Source organism: Tenrec ecaudatus, chromosome 16 (genome assembly GCF_050624435.1).
Source record: "Tenrec ecaudatus isolate mTenEca1 chromosome 16, mTenEca1.hap1, whole genome shotgun sequence".
Lineage (NCBI taxonomy): Eukaryota > Metazoa > Chordata > Mammalia > Afrosoricida > Tenrecidae > Tenrec > Tenrec ecaudatus.
The window spans coordinates 41064944-41089350 of NC_134545.1; the positions used below are offsets into that span (position 1 = coordinate 41064944).

Consider the following 24407-nt stretch of genomic DNA (forward strand, 5'->3'; position numbering starts at 1 on the left):
CCTTATCTGTGTAGACATGCGGGCATCCCGTGTGTGTGAACATGCACACCTTCACTTACCTATGTGTCAGGGATGTCCCTGCATGTGCACACAGGTGATATAGATTGCAGCATGTCTGACTGCACACGGGCCATTGGACACACACTCCTTCCTTACGAACAGTTCTTGCTTGTGCTCAAGGAGTTGTCCATGCACACCCAAGGCTCTACTCTACACCGACACGCTTGCGCTCCCTTCCCGCACATTAGGGTCAAGGTGCAGGCACACTGAGCTCCAATCCCCGTGGGCTTGGATTCTTTCGAGGCCTGTGGTGATTTTAGAATTGACTTGGTCCCTATGTCTTAGCCCTTGTTTTCTCTTTTTTCCAGGAAGCACAGAAGATTAACAATGGCACAAGCCAGGCTGACGGCACCCTCAAGCCCGCGGATGAAAAAGAGGAGGCGGTGGCAGCTGAGGTCGGCTGGATGACCTCCGTGAAGGACTGGGCGGGGGTCATGATATCAGCTCAGACACTGACGGGCAGAGTCCTGGTGAGTCCCAGTCCTGGCTCTCACGATGAGCCTTGGCAGTGTGTTCTGATGCTGCTTTGTGGGCGAAAATGTGACGTTTTTGCTGGTCTTTTCTGACACACTCCCTTATAGGGCCGATGGTCGGTGAGTGCGTCTCTGTGGTGACTGGTGTCCAAGTCAGGGCTCCGTGTGGTCTTGTGCTCTGTGATATGGACGGAGAAGGTCTGTGGGGGACGATGTAGACTACTTCCACTGGAAAAATAGCTATGCAAATACCACGGCCATTATGTAAAGGAGGAAGAGGTCAAGGAAACGTGTGTATGTGTGTGTGTGTGTGTGTCCGTGTCCTTTGGCCACTAGGCAGAGTGCCCCTTTTGGGGAGATTTTCGATCTCCTGGGCCCTGGTCATTCTGCTTAGCATGGAAATCCTCAATTATCTGGATGGTCAAATTAATGGGCAATCCACAGAAGGCTGCCTGGCTTCAGCTTGCAGGGTTGCTCATGTATTCTTGTATCTGCCTTGTGTGGCCTCCGAGGTCCTCTTACCTTGCCCCTCCACTGTCTTTCTGGTCTTCTCCGTGAACTGCTTCTTACAAAGCTTGACCTCTTCAGCTTCCCTTATGAGTCCTAGGTTTTTCAAGTATCAGTTACCACCCATCTCAGTGTTCTTGGGACTGAGAAGTTCCGGGACATGGGACTATCAGTGCTTCAGACGGGAAATTCTGGCAAAGGGGGATGAACTGGTCACCCTGGCCAGACCCCTGGTCCTCCAAGAGGCAGATTTCTTCCCCAGACATAATTTTGCCAACCAGCTTCCTTGGGTCTGGTGGGAGGAGAGTGTGTCTGAGAACGAGGTTACACTCTGGGTAATTGCCCATTGCTTTCTGGTGCCCCTGGAAGCTGTTTCATGTGGAACCCCCATCCTGGACCTCAAGTCACTTGGCTCTACACAGATGGACCAAAGATACTAATGGCTGTATGGGTCAGAGACCAGGCAGGGGCACTGGACAGTGCATGCCATCCTGCACCCCTGGCATTTTGTGGACAAAGCTCAATGAGGAAGTGAAGATAAATGTCAGGAGATTTCACTCATTGGAACCATTTTGGGGGGGGGGTAATTCTGTGTTATGTTAGGGATGAATTTCTTATAAATGGCTTGAGAAAAAAGTGGTGACCAGCCAGCCTTCACAGAGAATAGACTTGTTTACTGAGGTACTCCTTTGTTGGTTCTCCTGTGGAGTCAGAGGTGAAGCTGGGATGATCTAACTGAATGGGATATTTATCTAGTGACCACCCGCTTCCAGCTGGCCTCTGGTAGTCTTAGGGACAATCCTGCCCTACCTACTGGAACCCTACTGTAGAGAGAACGCATCTCGGAGTTCCAGGAGTTTCCATCAGAATAAACTTCTCCCCTGGCAAAATAAAGCAGGTCCTTGCTCTGAGCAAGGAACAGATGTTATGTGGAAGTCCCAGTCCATACGGGAAAAAAAAGAATTCGACCTGTTAGACCCTAAAGCTGTGCTTGCCTTGAGCAGCCATGTGTTTATCCCTGTAACAAAGGGACTGAAGCGAGACTAGGTTCGAGGTACCTCTGCTTGTTCAGAGATTTCCTTCTCACTTTTTCATTTGTCTTTCTTGCCCCATGTCTCAGGAGCTTGGCTCCCGTTTATGGGCCCCTTCCTCAGCGGCTTCATTGGCACAGAGGAGAATCCCTTGGCCGGGACACAGTGGCCACGACTCTGGAATGTGAATGAGTGTTTCCTAACTTACCTATAAAGTGATAGGACTCTGTTAGCAATAGTGAATGATAACCAGAGTTCACCAGTGCTAGTTTGGAACTAACACCAAGCCTCATCACCAAATGATGAGAATTCCTTAACTGAGCAACTTCCAGTCTCAGAGTAGCCTGTCTTTGCCTGGCCGTTCACCAGAAATACTGCCTCTTCTCTTTTTAAATTCATAAAATGTTATTTTAAACCTAAGTGTTGGCTTGCAAGCTACCGAAGGGTAAATTCTGCTTTGGGATTTAGAGTTGACCCACCCTAAGGATCATTTCTACAGAGCAGCCTGTGTCATTGGGATATTTCACAGCTCGGTGGTGGTGAGTACTGTCCACTAGATCTCATGTGACTGGTTTATGCACAGGCTCACAGGACACACCGTTTGTGTTCCTCCTGATAAGCTTCCAATTGACACTCAAAATTGGGAAGAGGCTCATGCCTTTCTTTTTGTGGTGACTGCTAGGGACCTAAAGATGGCCCCAGGAATACACTGAACCTTAGGGGTTGCGCTCTTTGTATTCACCACCCACCCGGCTACATCTCATGCTCTGTTCTTTCTCCCTTTGCCTTGATTTCCTATTTGAAATGGACTTCTCTGCAGTTAGGTGCTTCATATATTTTGTGAGCAAAAATGTAAAGAAAAAGGCAGTCTATCAAGAAAGACGGCAAGAACCAATGACACTAGGTACTTTGAAATGTTTTGGCTATACTTTGCAGAGTCAAAAGCCAAAATCAATATTAGAGATAGGCTGCTTCAAGGAATAGAAATGTTTGTTTCTGTGAAGGGCTAGTTAGTAAATATGTGAGGCTTTTCAGGCCATATGTCTCTGTTGCATCTACTCGACTCTGACTTTATAGTTCACAAGAAGCCACAGAGAGTATGTAACTAAATAAACATGACCCTGTTCAAATAAAACTTTATGAAAAGGAACAGCAGTCTAGATTTTTGTCCTTGAGCCATACTCTGCTGATTTACGCTGTAGTTCACCCTTTATTTTACAGAGAAATTGAAAGACAAAGAAAGCAAGGCATTTTCTGAGATCAGACAGCCTGATTATCAGAGAGCCCATAACTCATAACGAGACAAGTTATAGACAGACAGATATACACACAAAGACGTAGAGGCACACCCCGCCACTATCTTGTTTCTGGATGTTCTCCTTCATGGCCATGTGAAACCTGGAAACCAGAGTGACTAGAGCCGGAGTGGGGAATGTCTGGCCCAATAGTTGTAGAAGGCCCACAGAATCACCAAGACCAGCTAATATCACACGCCTCACCAAAGAGAAGTACTACTGGCCATGCCATTAGGGATGGGTTAATTAAATATTTAACCAAACATAGCGCGTCAATTGTTAAGTCGATCATTTTGTATGGCCTCTGAATGATGTCATAAATCACTCAATAGCTATTTGCAAAAAAAAAAAAAAGTTGCTCACTCCTGATCTATAGAATATTCACCTTCCTGTGGATTAGATCCCCAGCCAATGAAACTCACTTGTAGTAGGTACTTTCTTGATGCTGTCATGTGGACCAGGTTTTAACAGACTTTCTAAGCTAAAAAAGACTAGAAAGAAAAGTCTGGTTACCTACTTCTGAAAAATAAGCTGATGAAACTTTTATTGATTACAACGGTTTGATCCATAACTGGGCAACACTTGCTTCCATTGTGAATGGAGCTGCCACGAGTTGGAGACCGACTTTGTGGCAGTTAACGACAGTAGTGACATCTCCTTATGAAAAAGGACTGTCTCATGGCCTAGCAGGGCTTGTTCATGTCCAAAGGTGTGCACTGTCCTCTACCTGGACTGCAGGTCATACGCTCGATGGAGCCAGGGCGTCGTGCTTCTCTTCAACCACAGGTAGTCAGAAGGACCACCCATCCCTTGGGCAGAGATGAAGCCCATCCTTGGAATTTATCCTTTTAGTTGTTTTCCCCATACTCCCTTGCTATTACAGTTGAATATTGTTCCTGGAAGCATACTTATCTAATTCTGCAAACTGAGACTATAAACTACTTGCTTTAATGTCTTGCGGGTGATTTGCACATATAAGGAGAGAGAATATTCCAATCATTCCCTCTCTCTTCCTGTATATAAAAAGTGTGGGACACTTTGCATTAGCATTATTCACAGAGCCTGAGCCACTTTATCCTCATCTCAGAAAGCCCCAACAAGAATATGTATAGAGCATACCTTCTAATACAAATCATCCTACTGGTTTAATCAAGTTAAATAGATGTACACGAACTGTTTGCTCTTTGTACGCAGAATTGAACTAGTTGAATAAAATGAGGGTATAACATGGGTTCTGCACTTAGTCACATACATATGGAACATATATTGTGTTCATCTTTCCTGTTAGGTGGCTCATGGTGCTGGTGACTTTTCTCCTCAGTGTTCCCCACCTCTCCTTTATCCCCCCCCCCCCCTAGTGGTACCTGGTGACAAATTAACATCCAGCTCACATTTTAATGTCACTCTTCCCTCTTCTTATCTATTCTTTCCTTACCACTTTGTTATATTTTAGGCAAACCTCCTAAAAATTCTTGTATTATCAGCAAATGTCCTATATAGTAGAAAGATCAGAGGCTCAAAAATACTATCTGTATATATTTTTTAATTAAAATGCTCTCCTATTGAGTAGGTATATCCTGCTCTCTGTGTTGGTGTGCATGAATTTTTATTTTCCTTTGTTTCAACACCTCTAAGGGAGACTTCTGTTTAAAGCAAACATGCAATAATTTCATCGCAGGGCATAATTATGGTTATTCAATTTATCCTGAGCATGGATGCAGAGTTTATATTTTGGGTATGGATTCAAAAATCAAAGAAGGTGTGTAACTTTACTATGAATTTTATCTTTCTCTCATGGGGAGATGCTCTGGGGTCGTTGTTGTGACCCAGGATCATTGGGTGGGAAGAGAGGAGTCAGAAAAACCATTGGTGGAGCAGACTGAAGTTGCAAAGAAGCAGGATCGTGTTTGGTGGACTGTTGCTATCAGGTGGTTAGAGTCTACCTGACCCTCTTGAATTGGGTTCCACAGAACACTAGATCTAGGAGATGCTCCAGGACAGATATGGTTCCCTGGGATCGTGGACAGACCTCATTTCTCATTCCCTCCTCCAGCCATTGCCAGTGCCTCTCCGGCTATAAAGGCGCAGTGAAGGCCTGCAGTAAAAACTCAGAAACTCTTTGTTTTGCTGAATATTTCCACACATATTTCCCCTGGGAACTTTTTCTTCATGAAGCATTCTATGGACATCACAAGGAACACACTCTGGGAAACATTAAGCCGGCTTAAGGAGCCTGGTGGTGTAGTGGTTACATGTTGGGTTGCTAACCTCAGGTGAGCAGGCAGCTCTCCCTTGTCCTGTTATGTCACTCACTGTGAGCTAAAATGGACGCGATGGCAATGAGTTAAGGGGAGACCAGCTATAGCCTACTGGCTAAACCGGACCTGCTGCCCGTTTTGTTGACTAGCCAGCTAGGAATGTGTTTCACTTTTTTTTAAAGTCAAAAAAGTTATATTTTGTAACATGTGAACATTATACGAAATTCAAATCCCAGTCCCCAGAAACATAGCTTTACTGGAACACGGCCGCCTTGTTAATTTGTGCTTGTGCATGGTTATTTTTAATACACAATGGCACAATTGAGGAGCCATGACAGAGTCTATAAAGTTTGTGACATGTACGTTATCCCCATAAGTCGGAATCAACTTGATGGCCAATGGCTTGGGTGGGATGTTGTACTTTGCAGAGAAAGTTTGCTGACCCTTGAACTAGACAACTGAGTGTGCGCTCGGCCTGATGACTCTGTACATGGCAGGGCAGCTGCTTCTACACATGCCAGTTCTTCAGGACACAGAGCATGGAGAGACCGTATATCTGCTACGGCTTCTATGAGCTGCCATCTAGTTGACTCCAACTCCTGGGGACACCGTCTGTGCCCGAGGAACTCTGTGCTGGCGGGCCGGGAGGGAGGGGGCTTTCCGATGGGTGCTTTTTCAGAACAGAACACCCAGCCTTTCTTCCAAAAGCACTTCTAGGTGGGCTTGCTCGAATATTCTGGTTAGTAGCTGAAAGTGTTATCTGTTTGCACGATTTAGAGACTTGCTACAGAGACATGACTAAATGTATTCTATAAGCTCAATTAAATGTGATGGTGGAGAGAAGGGAACAGAGGACAGAACCAGGGAATGTCCAGTTGTAGAGCAGGTTTCCAGCTGGGCTCAGCACAGACAGGAGTAAGCTAACATGTATTGCTGCTAGGGTTCTACTTCACGTATGACAGCTCCTCCCACCCCAACTCAGTATTTTTAATCATGTCTTTGTGTTCAGTGTATGGCTGCAGGCAAGTTATCCCAGTAATACATTATCTTAGTCTGTTAGGGTAAATCTAAAAAGAGATTTAATCCAAAAAGTATCTTCCTAGGGCATCTAATTGACCAACTAAATTCAAGGCAGAGAGATCAGCTCAGAAGGTTATGGCGACTATTTTTCGGAGATTCCAAATGGATCATCTTGATAGGTATTTTGAAGGACACTGCAGGATCATGGGGGCTTACTTATTAGGAAGAAGTTTTAAGAAAATTGAAAACTTCATTTGTGAGAATGTGGCCAGGAAAGCTACATTAAAGAATTAAATAAAAACAAATTACAACCATGCACCTGCTCATTCTTCAAGGGCAGAATGTCATCAGGAAGCCTTCCTCTACCTGTCCTGGTACCTTGATCTTGCCCCTTCACACTCCTTTATTTCCTCATACTTCAAGAACATTGACAAGGAACACATGCTGAGCCCCTCAGCAGTGCCAACTGCCATTTAGCCAGCACGCATTGAAGAGTCAAATTCTCTGAGGGAAGGGTTAGCGTGATGGAAGTACCGCTGTTGGAAGTGTGTAGACCTAGATGAAAGATACGTGTGCTTCCAGGCTCGTCTTCCATTTGCACCTGCTTCAGTAAATCTCTCATCTCTTAGCAGCTACTACATTCCAGACTCTAGACAGTAGCTCAGCGAGGCTAATCCTTACCCTGGAGAAGTTTCCTGCTCTGATCCTGAAAGTCAGGAGCCCCATCCATGCTGGCTGCAAGTCCGTAGGTCCTGATTCCTGGGGATATTTTGTACCAAGTAGCTGTTAATTTCATCAACTGGTGTGCTGGTTCCTCTGGCCTCATCGGACTTGCTGTAGCAGTGAGAGTGTGAGGCTCAGGGATCAGTCTTTTGGCGCGAGGAGGAGTCTCCTGGCCCAGGAGCAGCTCACTCATCCTGGACGTTCAGCTCACTCATCCTTGCATCTGGAGGCAAGGAGTTATACTTCGGTTGCCTTCTTTTGTCTCAGTGGTCTGTGCATCTACATTAGTTCCCTAGGGCTGCCATGTGAAGTCCCATAATTGCAGCTCATGACTAAAACACATTGCCATCGAGTGCATTTCAACGCACAGGGCAACAGAGAGAACGACCCTCTGATGCATGAATCTTGACCGGAGCAGAAAATCACATAGCTCGTGGGTTTGACCTGCCACCCAGCGTGTAACCCACCACACAACCAGCCCTCCTTCCTCGAGGTTAAATGTCCACAATCATGGTGGAGGCAGGGCCATTCTCTTTCGGAAGGCTCTCGGGGAGGATTCTTCTTTGTCTTGTTTAGCTTCTGGTAGCCCCAGGCAGTCTTTGACTTGTGGCAGCATCACTCCAATATGTGTCTCTATCGTTTTCTGATCATCTTTCATCTCCTTTGTCTCTTTTCTTTTCTCATTAGGACCCTAGCTCTACTGGATTGAGGCTCACCATATGGTATGGTGCTCATGTTAACTACATCGGCAAAGATGCTATTTTAAAATTATGTCACATTCACAGATAATGATAGGTGAGAGGACCCCAATATATCTTTATGGAAGAAAAAAAATCAACCCACACTATTACTTACTCATCTCTATTTATGTATCTATTGACTCAACCAGTATCTCTTTACTGGTGTTTCTTTGCACACAGAATTGAACTTGGCTACCTAATAAATAAACCAGGCGTTTTCCATGTCTGGGCAGTGAGCAGACAAGCTAGCCTTCCTTTGCAGGGCTCCCCTTTTCTCTGTTCTTGATTCCAGGTGGGAACCGAGAGCCCTGCCCTCTATTAGTCTAGCAATATCCTCTAAACCACAGCTCTTTTGCTTTTTGGACCTCTCTCTGGTGATTTGTATGCCTTTATCAATTGATTGGAACTCCCAAGGAGGTTAGATGAGCATTTCCAGAGTCCCAAAACCAAACTCATTGCTGTTGAGCCAATCCTGACTCATAGAGATCTTTTAAGTTGGAGCCGAAATGGCCCATCCCATTTCCAAGGCTGCAAATATTTACAGAAGCAGACTGCTACATCTTATGCCATGGAGTAGCTCGTAGGTTTGAGCTAACCTGTTACTTGACAGCTGGGCACTTTAAGCACGATGCATCCAGGGCTGGCAGGTGAGCAGTCACACCAGGACAAACCAAACCACTGCCACTGAATTGATTCTGACTCATGCTGTTGATGTCAGTTCTGACCCACAGAGACCGCATGCACATCAGAACGAAGCACTGCCTGGTGCTGCGCCGTTCTCACAAATGTTTCTGTGCTTGAGCCCATTATTGCAGCCACGGTGACGATGCATCTACTTGAGCGCTTTCCTCTTCTTTGGTGCCCCTCTACCTTACCAAACAGGATGTCTTTCTCCAAGGGCCGCTCTCTCCGGACAACCTGTCCAAAGTATGTAAGACAAAATCTTGCCATTCTTGCCTCTAAGGAGTCACACTCTGCCCATGCTTCTTCCGAGACGGATCAACGTGTCCTTTTCACAGCCCATAGTACTGTCAGTGTTCTTCTCCAGAACCACAATTCAAAGGCATCAATTCTTCTTCAGATTTTATTATTCAGTGTTCAACTTTCACATGCATTGGAGGCAGTAGAAACTACCCTGCTCAGCCACACCTAAGCCCTCAATGCAAGATCCTTGCTTTTTAATACTCTACAGAGGTGCTGTGCAGCAGATTTACCGAATGCGACACATAGCTTGATCTCTTGCTATTCCATGAACATTGGTTATGGATCCAAGCAAGAGAAAATCCTCGACAACTCCTTTCTTTTCTCCACTTAACACAATGTGACTTATGGGTCCAGTCGTGAGGATTTTGGTCTTGTGTACCTTGAGTTTTACTCCCTACTGAAACCGCAATCTTTGATCTGCATCAACAAGTGCGTCACGTCCTCCTCGCTGTCAGAGAGCAAGGTTGTGTCCTCTGCAGAGTGCACGTGGTTACTAAGCCTTCCTCCAACCCTGATGCCACAGACTTCTTCATATAAGCCAGTTCATTTGATGGTTTGCTCAGCATACAGATTGAATCAGTATGATGCAATGACACACCCCGATGCACACCTGTTCTGATTTTAATCCATGCAGTAGCTCCTTGTTCCATTTGCACAACTGCCTCTTGATCCATGTACACATTCCACATGAGTACAAGGAAGTGCTCTGAAATTCCCATTGTTCACTAGGTTATCCATGATTTGTTTGTCTACATATAGTCAATGCCTTGGCATAGTCAATAAAACACAAGTAAACATCTTTTTGGTCTTCTCTGCTTTGACTCACAGCAACTCATAGTGACAACACATTTCTTGTTTTTGTTTTTTCTCCTTGTCTGGGTGGGACATGCATCCTGGAGGAGAAACCATTGCTGTTAGGGATTAGGGGGCATCATATGTTATTAACCCCATCTCAGACTTGGTATCTCAGACTACCAAGGGGTAGATCCAGCCCGTGATGGTGCTTGCTCTGTGTACACGTTTAAGTCAGGTGCATTGAGCTGAAGTTGTTCTTGCTGTCCTTGCTGAAGTTGGCTGACTCTCTGACTTTCTCTAGCCTCTCTGTACCAGCCAGGCTGTGCCCTCCCTAAAACAAAGGGAGTTCACAGTGGGCAAAACGACCCACTGGTGTCTCTGTTGTCTCTGCCCAGGTCTTTTTGGGCTCTTGCGGTGACAGGGACGTCTGGCCTTCCGTTACCCACTGTGAACCCCCTTTGTTTTAGCCCACTGTGAACCCAGTTCACACTGGGTGTCACGTAGATCACAGGAGACCCTTTGAAACCAAGACAGACGGATCCTATGGACAGAGAGCTAAGCGCCCTCAATGTGGTGCGGTGTCTACTTCTCCCTGCGGAGGACTGTGGAGCAAGACTGACGGGGCATCGATAGGGCTGGTTTCCAGAGGGCACCAGAACCAGTATGTGGGGAGAAAACTTAACATCCACATTAACAGGCAGCGACCACTTTAAAAGGATGCTGGAAGTATACTGATGCCTAATCATAGGGAGACAGAATCTGGTGTCCACAGGAAGCAGCTCCCCTGAGCAGTTTACCTCATCACTCAGAAAATAGTCTTCTTTGAGCACCTAGTGGGTGTCAGGTACTGCTCAAGACATTGGACATATGTTTTCCTTCCAGGAAAATATGTAAAGTGAAATCATCTAAAATTCAGTGTGAGAATGTTAGGCTTTCATTTTGCTTGGATGTTTCTAGGTGATGAAAGAGTTCAGTGACAATCAGCCGGTGATTGATTGGCCTCGAGGCTCAGCTCTTCTAATCTTGACCCCATGTGATCCTGTATTCCTGGGCTCATGTGAAGTCCTTTCTTTTTTCCTTGGAGGAAAAGCTGGAACCCTGCTGAAGGCTTTGCAGTTAAGGAAATGTCTGCACTTGAAGCCTGCACCATGTCAGTCGTTCACCTGCAAGACGAGTTTCCTTATAAAACATTCCCCTGAGGTCTTCTGAGGATGCTGATGATTTAAGGATTCTTCTTTTCTAGAAGAAATCCCTGGGTAGTACACACAGTTAATGAGCTCAACTGCCAAATTCAAGATTGGCGTTTCCAATCTACCCAGAGCACTCCAGAAGAAAGGCCTGGTGATCTTTTATTTAGTTAAAACGGCTGTTGAAAGCGGTCTGGAGCACAGCTGTTTGACATACACAGAGTTTCCTTGAGTCGGTGTCACTTTGACTGTAGCTGGATATTTGGCAGAACAATATATTGGCAGATCGAGACTTGCCTAAGAACTTCTATCCCAGCTTCCAGAAAGCTTGCTTAGCAGGGAAACTCAAGGAGAGAGACGAAGATGAGAACACTGCCAGCCTTTGTGGGAGCCGGTAAGCACCTGCCCAGTCAGTCACACTCAGGCCCACAGGCAGGTTGGTTTCTGCAAGTTTCATTTCCTTGGTTATGTTTAGGAAAAGGCACACCGATTTGTGCCAATAAGCCTCTAAGCACCCCCATGTCCCTGTTTTTAGGATTTGGGTCCAGAAAAGACCCCTGGTTAAAAAAGAAAGAGAAAAAATTTTAAAGTTATTTTGAAGAGATGACAATCACAAAATTCACCATATTCCCTAAATATTAAATTAAATATTGGCTGCAAAAAATGCCCCCTTCTGTGTGAGTAATGAAGGAAGTGGGACATGGCAATTGCTTCCTTCTCTCTTTTAAGAACCAGGCATTCAAAAAGTCAACTAAGCACACCCAAGCCTTTCAGCGGCTCTAGCTCTTGGCTCATTCAATTAACTTTAGTTCAGAAAATGGTCCTTATGTTGAAGTGGAAACATTCAGGTGGGAAGCCAGGGCGTTCTTGGTTCTAGGTCATGGATTGCAAGGGCAGGGGACCTAAAGATTACCTTTAAATCGTATGTGAGCCTCCCTGGGCAGACAGACCTCGATTTTCCTGGATTGTTGGAGTTGGGTTGCTAGAGAGTGCAGGTGGACTGGGACATGCCAACTTCCCCGCAAGCAAGAGAAACTTGGGGTCCAATAAAATAATCTGAAGGGAAGAAACCATCATTTTTCTAGAAATTTTTCTAGTCCGTATTTTAGCACAGTGGCTGGATTTTGATTGAAAAACAAAACAAACATTTTCCCTTTTTACTCTTTGTTTTTCCTTATTTATTTGTATTTCGGGTGACTGTTGGTGAAGCCCTGGTGGTGGCAGTGGGTAAGCACTGGACTGCTGCTGGACTGGTGGTGCAGGGCCACCAGACACCCGCTGGAGAAAGAGGGGGCTCTCTGTTCCCATAAAGAGTTACAACGCTCGGAAGCCTATAGGTTGCTCTGAGTCAGAAATGTCTCAGTGGCAGAGTTGTGTTGGTCACGCAGTGATGTCCTCAGGGAAACAGGAACAGTTTAGTTCCAGAGAGAGAGGAAAAGAAAACCTATTGCCCTCACTGTTCTTCTTCAAATGAAACCTCCACCGAGCACTGAACAGACCTTGAAACGGGCTGTCTGACCCAAAGGCAGCCTTTCACAGAGGACAGACTGGCTTCCTAGGTGTCGAACAAGCCTGCTGGACTTCGTAAGTCTTGGAGCCCTGGTGGTGTAGTGGTTAAGCATGGGGCTGCGATAGGGAAGGTCGGCAGGTTGAAACCAACAGATTCTTCAAAACTAGAAACACGAATAGTGTTGGAAACTTGTGGGGCAGTTCTCCCCTATCTCAGAGGGTTGCTATGAGCCTCACCTCCATGGCAGTGAGTTACTCTAGGGGTGGGAGCCTGCATGGTACAGGAGGGTCTGGAGCTTGGACTTGCAAAGGGAGGGACGCAGACCTTTTCCGTGTCGCTCTGTTGCAGGCCTGGTGGGGAGCACCTGCGTTGGAAGGCCTATCCAGAGCTAGTAATGTCAGCCAGGCCCTCGCAGACTTGCCTGCTTAGGCCTAAGCCCCAGGGGGTGGAAAAGAGCTTCCTGCCAAGGGACACTGTTGCTTGGGGGAGCCAGCCCCTTCATTGCGTAGCCCCCTGCATGGCCTCGCAGGGGACTTGGGCTGGGCGCACAGTCTCCATCTTAGCCACGAAGGGTGCCGCTTGGGTTCCCAGTCTCCTTGGATCTTTCCAGAAAGAAAACTCAGCATAGCAAGAAGAGAGAAACCACTTAATTTGCCTCCGTTGTATGCCCTGTGTCTCTCTAGGTCTGGGGGGCTGCTGATGGGGTTCAGAATCCTGCGCAGGTGTCGCAGCTTTTCCCGCCCACCTGTGGAGGTGACGTGGGTGGGAGTGGGCTTCCTTGAGAGGTGGTGCTGCCCCAGAGGAGCTAAGGGCCTTTGCATGATCCCAGCCTCTGACCTTTCTCTTTGAGCTATCCTGCTGCAGCTGGACACGTGGGGCCACGGTCAGGTGTGCTGTAAGCACGCAGTGCCCAAACGGACAGCGGTCCCCTGTTCCTTGCTATCTGCACGGCTCTGGCGGAATGCTGCTCCCCAGGTTCACTGCATCCCCAAAAGCTCTTTCAGCTTCCTCTCCACCTCTTTGTGCATGTAAACAATTCATACGTGGGCATGGACTGAAAATAATTGTTAGCGGAGGCACCTGGGAAGGGCTGAGGCACAAGTCATTTTTAGTTTCTGGAGCAAGATTGTAGACCTGAGAAAGTGGCCAAGGAGCTGCCAGGCTGACCCCTACATTTTCAGCGGGGCATTGGTTGCTATAGCTAATTAGCCACTTCTCCGAAGTTTCCGAATAAGGCTTAATTTAGTTGAGCTTTTTAGATGACTTAAAAAAAAAAAAACCACCACCAGAAACCCAAAATTGAAGTCTATTTCAAGTGTTTGTCAATTTAATTAACCTTTTTTTCAGCAAAGGTCAGTTGAGGTCTAGAGGATGAAAAGCTGGGCCCTTTCCTAGATAGTCTCTCTGGTATGTAAAGATTTTCATTGTCAGTTGCTGTTAGTTGGAATTGACTCAATGGCCAATGGATTTGGGTTTTTCCTAGGCATTAAATCACAGAAATTATCACGGTTCCTCTGCCCTTGTGCCCCGTTGGCAAACTAATGGGCTTATCTGGTTGTTTTCCCAGGGACATTTCGGCAATGAAACATGTTGCTATCAACCCCCTTGCCTGGAGGTGCCTCTCTCTGAGGGATGCCCGTGGCCTCGAGTGAACAACCTTGTAGACAGATGCAGCAAGGTACCAAGATGGAGAGCTCTCTGTAGAGAGAGCAGAGATAAATACATAACCAGATTCTTTTTCATTTAACATCCTTTCAGCAACAGCTTCCGGTGCTAATTATTTCTGCTGTCGATTTTGTCAGACCTTGAATCCCAATCCTTTTGCCATAGGTGGTCTATTTTAAAGATGCAAAATAACATGGAAAACACTCTGCTGTCTGGAGAGATATTTCTGTGTACATGAGGCAGACACAGTACAAGCAAGCTGTTTGTTCTCTGGAATCTGAAGGAAATCTGAATTTCTAATTTTGGGCTTTTTAATAATTTTCAAAAGAACGAAAGGTAATTATTAAATGCCTTTGAACTTCCCTGGGCTGTTTTCTATTTTATGCTCTCAGAGTATTTGTAAAAAAAGAGAATTCCTTACCTTTATGAAATTCTGACTAGGACAGAGGGATATGATACCCTGGAATTGCGTTTTAGTGGGAGGGGGAACTCACTGATAAGGGCTCCAGAAAATTACCTAAGGGGAACCTTCCAGTGCTTTAGACAGGAAATTCATCAAAGATCCTTCACACCAATTTTCTATTTTTCTTCTTAAGACCTGTCCTTGGATGCTAAGACTTGGAACGTGAAGCAGGGAGAATACAGAACACAGGTAGAACTTGACTGTTGCTAATGACTTTCAAGTAGATCTCCTGCTCCCGGAGAGCACACACACCAGGTTTGAAGTGCTGTGCTCTACAGGGCTTCACACACGGACGTTTGCAGGTGGATTCCCAGGCCTTTCTTCTTGGGCCATCAGAGTCTAGCAGCTCTCTGGAAACCTAGTTAGCATGGAAGCAACACACAGCCCAACACTGACGGGCTGGTGGAGGCTGTGCATCATGTGCAGTGACCAGGGATTAAACTTGAGCATCCCGCACAGAAAGCAAGTGTTTTCCCACTGAACTCTCACTGCCCACTAGAATGTAGGTAAAGGTGCTGTAATCAGATCAGAGATGACCCATAGCATTTTATACTCTAGAGTTCAAGGATTAGAAGAGCTCTAGACCAGAGTGGAGAACTTTCTCTCTTGGGATTATTCTGACGGGTTGGCAGTGGCTCTGGAGAAGCTCAGCTGAAGAGTGGAGCCCCGCAGCTAGGAGCCCTTAGGGCCCTGCGGTAAAGAGCGCTAGGAGTGGTGGCTGGAGGAATGGCAGCGCCAGTGCCGCTCATGCTTTAACCCTCTCTGTTCCAGGCAAGTTCCCCTTCCCGCTTCCTCCATGGGGGACGTTCAAAGCCACACACCATCCTCAAGTGAACCAGAGCACACATCTCCTGGCAACTTGTCCAGTATTTGATACTTCAGTTCCCTAAGTTCGAACTCAGGGAGACAATGCCAGCTTCCTGCGTGAGCCTTCTTTACCTCCCGTTGAACTGGAGCTTGACTTTAGGTTTTCCCATCGGAAGACTTTCCTTGGTGTTTAGAGAAGTCGAGGCGGTGAACTTCAGAGGCAAAATGATCCTGTCGGCCACATGATTCTCTTACAAAATGTGAGCACCATTTGCCCATTTGTTATTTGCACTCTTGATATTCTCTCTGCATACATTGCCCACAGCCGCCCACAGCAGTGCTTTCTCCAATAGCCCACTCCCAGCAGTCCAGTCTCCCACGCTCTGCAGATACCTGTCTGCTTGCCCACTCCCCTGGCACCTCTGCGCAAAGCTTGTGGTGGGCATTGAGGTGTCATCATTTCTACTTGTGCTTCAGAAGCCTCATCTCCTGTTTCTTCCTGTTTTCTCCCCTATGTTTTATCTCCTCAGCTATTCATGCTCACATCTTAATGGCTATGCTTACAAAGATAAATACATTTTGGCTCTGATCAAAGGCAGTGCCTGCCCTGACTTGAATTTAAAAGTCTTCCAGAGTTTCAAGATTGGAATAGGGGCATAGTCATTGGGCTTCATCCTGGGAGCCATAAAAGTTTGCTATGATTTTTATTGCTTCCATCAAGATGAAAATGGGATTCCAGGGCTTCAGCTATGAAAGATGAAGAACAACAGCAACTCCAGGTTTTGCAAAAGCAAAGTTGTCTTTAACAATCACGCACATATCTTGGCATCTATTTCATTCTGATGTAAGGCATAACCTTCTCCAGGGATTTATGCAAAAATGGGTCAGGATAAGAGATGCCATGCAATGGGGAGAGCTTGTTGGACCATCACTCATTCTCAAACTTCCAATCTCTGTCTCAGTGGAATTGAAATAGAAAGTCCCATCCGGGAAAGGCTCTGGAGGAGTTTAGGTTCCGGGCTTGGGAATGATAGGGCATTTCAATGAACAAGTCTGTGGCTTGGTAAACTAGGCTGTTGTTCACTTTTGACAAGGTAGTCATTATTCTTTGTCAGCAGAGAAGCTGCCATCTTGCCTCCAGTAGCCAGTGGCATCCATGTGGGTGAGGCTCTGCTTTTCCAGGTTGTGCCCAGGAGGGAGCCATGCTTTACCTTCCCCAGACCCAGCGCTGTAGGAGCCCCTCTGCCATTCTAGATGATCAAGCCAGAGCCCAGTACGCACTCCCTGGAGCTTTTTTCTCGTTTGAGTGATTTGGTGGGAGGCTGAAACAGACATCTTGCCTGTTGGCCTAGGGATGTTCCCTCATGCTCCTCCTGGACTGGGCTCTGGGACCAACACCTTCACCCATTTTAACAGCTGTGGGTCACTCTCCCCACCGGCCTCTTCTCCTTCCATCAGCCCATCTTGTTGTCCATAGCTAGATGAAACCAGCTTGCGTTGGACCCTGCATGACTCAAAGAGCTTCGGTGAGTTCCCATGATTGAAATGCAGACTCCTTCTGCACATAATTGGGGCTCAGCGTCACCTTCCGGCCCCCACTTTCTTCCCAAGCAGTTTCCTTCTTTTTGCTTCATGCACTCTGTCTCCAAGTCCCGAGTCATCTTTAAAGTCAGCACAGGATCTTTGCAGTCTACTCTTCTTCCTTCGACCTTCACATACCATGTACATATGACTGTCTTATCTACCCAATTCAAGACAACAGTGCTCTGTATGATGAAGCGAAATGACTGTGCAGTCAGACTGGCTGGGTTTGCTTGTTTCTCTACCGTCTTCTTGTAGAGCCTTGGACCAGTGACTGAGAAACCCAATCAAACTTTCTGTCATTGAGTCCATGCTGTTGGACAGGGTAGAACTTTCCCTGCGAGTCCCCGAGACTGTAACGCTTGAGGGGAATCGAAAGCCCTGTCTTCTCCAGTGAAAATAGCACTACTACAGTATTCTCCAGAATGATAGGACCTACGTCACAGGGGAAGTATGAGGATTGAATGCGTTCACACTTCTGAAGTGCTTAGAACAGTAGCTCACCCAGACCAAGTGTAGCACAAATGTTGACCTAAGCAAACCTAGTAAGCTATAAAGTCCTTGAGACTAGACCTATTTTAATTTTATAATCTCTTGTATCTTGAATGAATTTTTTTAAAGGAGGGAGGAAAATCCATACTGAATACATTTTGTCACTTTGTCATCAGAAGTGGTAGGCTCTGCTTTGTAGTTGTTGATAAACAGAAAAAGATCAGTCTTTTTAGCAGGGGTCCTCAAACTTTTTAAACAGGGGGCCAGTTCACTGTCCCTCAACCCATTGGAGAACCAGACTATTGTTTAAAAAAACAAACAAACCTATGAACAAATTCCTATGCATACTGCACATATCTTATTTTGAAGCAAAAAACCAAATGGGGCAAAAACACCCAGCGGGCCAGATAAATGTCCTCGGCGAGCCGCATGTGGCCCGCGGGCTGCAGTTGATGACCTCTGCTTTACAGTCAAGGGGTTCACAGACTGAGGGAAAAGAACTCTTGGGCAATACCAGGCAAAAGGTGGATATGATGGTGGGTGTAAACGACGTGTAATGACTCCCTCTTTGATCTCCTTTTACCACCATGGGTCTATTTTCAAAGTTTTTGTAAGTACGGGCACAATGCTGGACTTAGTCAGTCCCCAAATGATCAAGGTGCTGAGGAAATCTCGGAGTGAGGCTGGCATATTTCTATGGCAACCATTGCCTGCCACAAGCCCCCCTCCCCACCACCACCCCCCCCCCCCGCTTCCCTCTTTCTGGGCCGGCCTGTGTTTGTTCATTATTAGCACCACCCAGAAATGGCCGTCTGACTGGGTTGTTACTGTGACCACGTCCTCTGCAGAGGCGACTCCCTCACTGAGGAGGACCCAGAGCTGGCCTCAGCAGGAGAGACTCGCATGCGTGCCCACACCTTATGCTATTAGGATGACACTAGGGAACCCAAGAGGTAAGAGATGCTGATCTGGGAGCCTAGAGTTATACACGCTCTAGGGTGAGTCCCAGACTGTCCTGGAGCGCTGTTCCTGGTGCACATGCCTCTCATAAACTTACAGCATCTTCCTCCCGGGGATGCTCAGCCTGAACACTGTAGAACTACACTGTACGATGCGGTGGCCACCAGACCTCTACGGCTTTTGAGCACTTGAAACGTGGCTGCTCTGAACCAAGCTGTACTGGGGATCTCAAATACTAATATACAAAGATTATAAAATATCTGATTAATTACATCTTGAAATAATAATTTGGCTCCAGCTTGGATTGTTTTTTTTGCCAAATGGCTTTATTAGGAGCTAATCCAGATCTCATATTATTCCATCGTTCAATCACATCAAGCTGTGTTGTACAGTTGCTACCACAATCTGTTTCAAAACCTTTTCTTCCCTCTTGAATTCTTTGGAGCATGTTGTGTGCCATGAAGGTCCAAGGTTCAATTCCTCAGCGCTCTGTGGACTTGGCCTGGGCCAGGGTGGACAGGAACTCAGACCAATGTGGCTTCTTAGGAGCATATTGCCAGGCATTGTCCCCATATTGTCAGTCTTCTCCCCCTCCCACCTGGAAGCTGGTCTGTCTTTTTTTTCTACCAACAGATACACACTTGTCTTTTCCCAGACACATCTGTTCGTTTCCCTTCTCCTGACTTGACTTTCCCATAGCATCCCTCATTCCTCTGATAGGAAAGTGTGCTAGTCCAGGGCGGGGGACCTCATTATAACTTTGTATGACTGTCACTAAGCAGCAACCTGCCTTGACAATCTGATCCCAGCTGACATGAGCAACCCTCTGGCAAAGTGACCTTCAAGATATGCACATAGAGAAGACGGTGCATGGTTTGTTGGCACCATCAGACTCTCAACCAGGCTGGTTGTCTGACCACTCTGGCCAGCAAACTGGGTGACTTGCAAGGCTGAGCCTGGACCCTTCCTGGCGCTTGCCCCTCTTTGCCGCTGTTAGCTGTCAGGGAGTTGGCTCTGATTCACAGGCGTCTGTGTACAATGGAACAAAACACATCAGTGCTGTGCCTTACCCTTTGTTGGCTGTGGATCAGCCAATGTTCCATTGGTACCCAGGAGGTTGTCATAGGGTGACGATCACGAGGAAATCACCAACCTTTCTTCCCGGATTGTCTTAGTCCGGAAACCTGATCAACCTCATAGCAATATGCAAGCTTCCCCTGTCAGCTGCATGAGGCTTACTGACTGGAAACCAAAGGCAGGCCTCTCCCATTGAAGGTGGGAATTTACCACTGACCTACCACTCCCATCGCCATCAGATTCACTCACTCACTGCCGTCGATGATGTCTCACAGCAGCGCTAGAGGACAAGGTAGAACGCCTCATGTGGCTTTCTGAGACTGCAACTTTCTTTTCTTATAATTTTATCAGTTTCATAGTGGAATTTCATCCATATATCATATAATTCAATAGTTCAATCATATCAAGAAGAGTGGTACAATCATTACCATAGTCAATTTTAGGATCGTTTATTCTTCCTTGTACTCATTGTTTTTGTGCAATTATTTTATAAATTGTGGCAAAGACATACACAGAAACCATCACTCTTTATGGGAGGGGAGAGTCTTGGTCTTTCTTCCACGAATGACTGGTGGTTTCAAACTGGTCATCTTGTGGTTTGCAAGTCAACACATAACCACTGCATTGCCAGGTTCTTTGTAGATCAGATTAGATAAACTCTGCTGTTAAAATTAATTTCACCTGATGCTGCCAGGGTTTTATGCTTGTTTGCCAACTCAAAGATTGGCCCTTTGAACTCACCGGCATCTCTGTCACAGAAAGACCGGACAATCGGTTCCCATAAAAACTACCGCCTAGGAAGTGCTGTATGCGATCCTGCTCTGTCCGATAGGTCACTATGAATTGGAAAGAATTTGGTAGCACATAGCTGCAACAACAGCGTTTCCATTTTACTCTTCTTACTGTGGCTCTAATATAATTTTAAGCTGCTTATGTGACTTGATGTGCATGTGTGTGTGTATGTGTTGTACAGAGCTGTTTTGAGCATCGTCGTTAAATGAGCGTGGGTGGAATTCTCCCTCCACTCACAAACTCTGCCATCTGAGACTGATCCCTTTACCTGACTGTGTCTTGGGTTCTTTGTCTGGAAAAAGGGAATAAGAGGAACGTCCGCTCTATTAGAGTGTTAGGTGAATAAATACACGTAGTAGACTTAGGACAGTGTCTGGCACTTATGAAGGATCTGCCACGGATCAGGGATTTGGATGGAAACCAATGGCTGCTAGTGGAAAGCTTCCAGAACCTCTTAACCCATGCACAGCGGCGTCTCTGGCAGGCAGAATGCCGACTGAGCAGTTCAGAGGAACCAGCCCAAAGGGAGCTTTCAATCAGATGTGGCTGATGAATGGTTGACAGATGGTTTTCCTTCTCTGGATGGTCCCAAGATAACTGTTCCCCGATGAGCCTTGTCTCAGCTCCATGACAAGTACACAGGGGAGTGGGGTGGGGGTGGGAGTGAGGGGGAGGGGCGGGATACAAAGACAGAAATCCTGGTGTAGGGCTCATTAGGGCATTAATTTGATGCCCGCTTGGTTTGGCTCACTCACTTGGCACAAGGACTTCGAGTCTGGGATGCTCCACATCCTTGCTCTCAGAGCCCCTTTCTGACCTGTTTTAGAAGTTCGTGCCAGTCAGGACAGTGTCTTGAGAGTAGCTGAAAGGAAGAAGGACTTGGATTTAGCCTTGTTTTTAAGTGAACAATTGCAGAAAGTATAAGTGTCCTCAATTATGTTGGACCAGAGCCACACAGTAAGGATTTATTGGGATCTCTGGGGAGTGTGGGGTGTTTTGAGGTCTTGAACCTTAGACCTCAATCATTGTTTAGTCCCGGTTCGAATTGCTACATACTGCTTAGAGAAACTGAATTTCCGTGCTAGGAAGCATCATGGAGAAACCTTGTCTTTTGGACCGATATTGCATGCAAGGGAGTGGGACTTTGTGGGAATAGGTGATGTACCTATGTTTACACAGAAGCTAGCACACAAGGTCACAGGTGTTTTGTTGTTGTTTGTTTTGAACAAGTTTTCCTTGATTTTCTGTAATTTTCATAAATGCCTTCTATTTAACATGTATAAATTTCTTTCCCTCACAACTTTTTAATTTTTTAAAATCATTTTATTAGGGGCTCATACAACTCTTATCACAATCCATACATACATCAATTATGTAAAACATATTTGTACATTCGTTGCCCTCATCATTCTCATAACATTTGCTCTCCACTTAAGCTCCTGGCTTCAGGTCCTCATTTTCCCCCTTCCCGTCCCACTCCCCCCACCCTCATGAACCCTTGATAATTTATAAATAATTATTTTGTTATATCTTGCTCTGTCCCACATCTCCCTTCCCCTACTTTTCTGTTGTCTGTCCCTCACAACTTTTTTCTCTTCTCGCCCCCCCACCAAAAAAAAAGCCAAACAATTGACATTGAGGTCAATTCCAACTCAGAACGATCCTATAGGACAGAGTAACCCCACCCCACCCCCCGCCCGCCTCATGGGTTTTCAGACCTGTAAATGTCATGGAGGCAGCATCTTTCCCCACTCATCTTCCTTGTTAGGTGCCATTGAGTCGGTTGCCACCCACAGTGACCCTGTGCTCAACAGAAGGAAACACATGGCTCTCTAATTTCCGTCCTGTAGTGGTTATCACGTTCGCCTCACACATTTTCCTCTCTAGCCTTTATTATTTTCTAATATACTGTATACTTTGCGTATTATCTGCCCCCCTTCATCCCCATTGGAATCCATACTTGTTCCATTAAAACAGGTATTTTAAAAATGATTTATTAAAAGAAAACAGGTATTTGTCCTTGGGGTTCTACCATGTCCTCTTGGTTAAGCATTAGGCTGCTAACCTTCAGGCCGATTATTCAAGCCCACCATCCACACACTGCACACGAGGGAAAATGAGGCAATCTGCTTCCCTAAAGATTTTCAGTTTCCAAAAAGCAATGCTAGGGGCTGTTGGGTTGGTTCCAGCCCACGGAGACCCTGTGTCCCCCAGAAGGAAACACCGCCCAGCTTGCTCACCACGCTCACAGTTGTTGTTCCTATGTTTGACCCATTGCTGCAGGTCTGCTCTGTCCTGGAGGGCTGCTTAGGAGTTTGATTCAACTCGTCAGCAGTGGGTACTACTACGTGCTCAGCACCCAGTGCCTGGTGCATAGTTTTCTTCTGTTGCCAATCAACTTGATTCTGGCCATTGTGACTCAATGTGCTTGGGCAGCACTTCCTCACAGGGCTTTCGTGGCTGTAATCCTTGTGAAAGCAGATACCAAGCTGCTCTTGCGGGGTGCTGCGGGGTGCTGCGGAGTGAGTTCACACTCCCAACCTTTAGATTAGCCACGACTTCACTTGAGCTGGATCCAACTCGCGGTGATGCGATAGAAAGAACAGAATCACTCTGTCGGGCTTTTGAGAATATGAATCTTGTCAGGAGCAAGCAGTCTCCTCTTTTCTCTCGAGAAGTTAGTGGGTCCGAGCTACTGAATTAGCAACCTGATGTGTAACTCACTCTGCTCCCAGTGCTTCTTTTCAAATTAGCTAGTGATTGTACCTCCCAGAAGTCTCTGGAACTTAATAGGTGCTTAATAAATATTTGTCAGATGAATGGATTATGGTCCAAATGAGGTTTAGAGATACATCTTCGTGGAAGTAAGTTCTGTTGTGATCGTCTAATTTAGAGCTGGGAAAACCATTTCTATCCTAAATGAGACTCTTAGGTCGTCCAAAAGGCAAAGGACTAAGCTGGGCTTTCTGAGGGAGCCAGTGTTTGGGGATTTGATGTTTTTTCTTTGGGAGGGAAGTCGGTTCATTCCAGCTGCTCACCAGCTGGCTTGAAGTAAGCAGTGGCCAGAGTAGATGTGCGGGAAAACCGTTCCTTTGGGACTGAGGGCATCTTTAATGTAAAGTACAAATAGGGTTCTATTCAGCTAAGATGGTAGGTGCAGGTGTTAAATGAAAGGGATGCCAAAATCAAAGAAGTGAAGGCAGACACGAGCCCTCTTTCATTCCACATTCCTGTGAGAATCCAGTGTGTGTGCCAGCCTCTGGACTGGCTCCGTCTGTGGTGTTCATGTGTTCAGTTGAGGCAATAAGGGTCCATGAGTAGCCCCTGGGAGAGAGAAGGATGAACATTTCCTGTGCACTCTTTAAGTGCCTTCCCGTTCCTCAATAAGGAAAGCTAGGCAAGGACTAAAGTACGAAGGTCCTGTCAAATGAGTCCTACTAGAGTCTCTGGATGAAAGGATTCATTTGTTCATGGAAAAGGAATGAAAAAAGTGATGGGTGAACCAGAGATTGAATAAATACCTTATAGAAGGAAAAGTATTCTTGATATTAGAGTCTAGAGTGGCTGAGTTTCCTAAAAAAGATTCATGAGAGGGTGTTCCACTGAGCTGGAGGTCTCCGCGTAGAAACCCAGAGACAGATAGCAAGGAGACGCACCTTGGACACCGAAGTATGTTCCTTATCTTGGACATGAAAAGAGGATGAATCTGTTTGAAGCCTTTTAATCTCATTTTAAAGAGACTTTTAGATGATACATTTTATATTCAGATGAGAATATAAGGTTTTTATCTAATTCATGCTCTGCTTGTGAGATTAACTGTTGTAACTCCTGTAGCACTCCTTATTAAAGATTTACTGAGGATCCCTAGTGGTGCATCAGGTCAAGCACTGGGTAGCTTACCCAAAGGTTGATGGTTCAAATTCATCAGATGCCCCATGGGGAAGAGATGAGATTGTGTGCTCCCAAAAAATGTACGACCTTGGAAAC

General features: G+C 46.1%; 1 protein-coding gene across 4 annotated transcripts in view; it reads left to right on the forward strand.

The window, feature by feature from the left end:
• The window catches only part of KCNMA1 (potassium calcium-activated channel subfamily M alpha 1), a 992499-nt gene that overhangs the window by 309371 nt on the left and 658721 nt on the right, over window positions 1–24407 (forward strand). For all 4 annotated transcript variants that reach the window (XM_075533803.1, XM_075533804.1, XM_075533802.1 and 1 more), the window contains exon 2: window positions 369–530. In XM_075533803.1, coding sequence (XP_075389918.1) covers window positions 369–530 — 162 coding nt within the window. The remainder of the gene's footprint in view (window positions 1–368; window positions 531–24407) is intronic.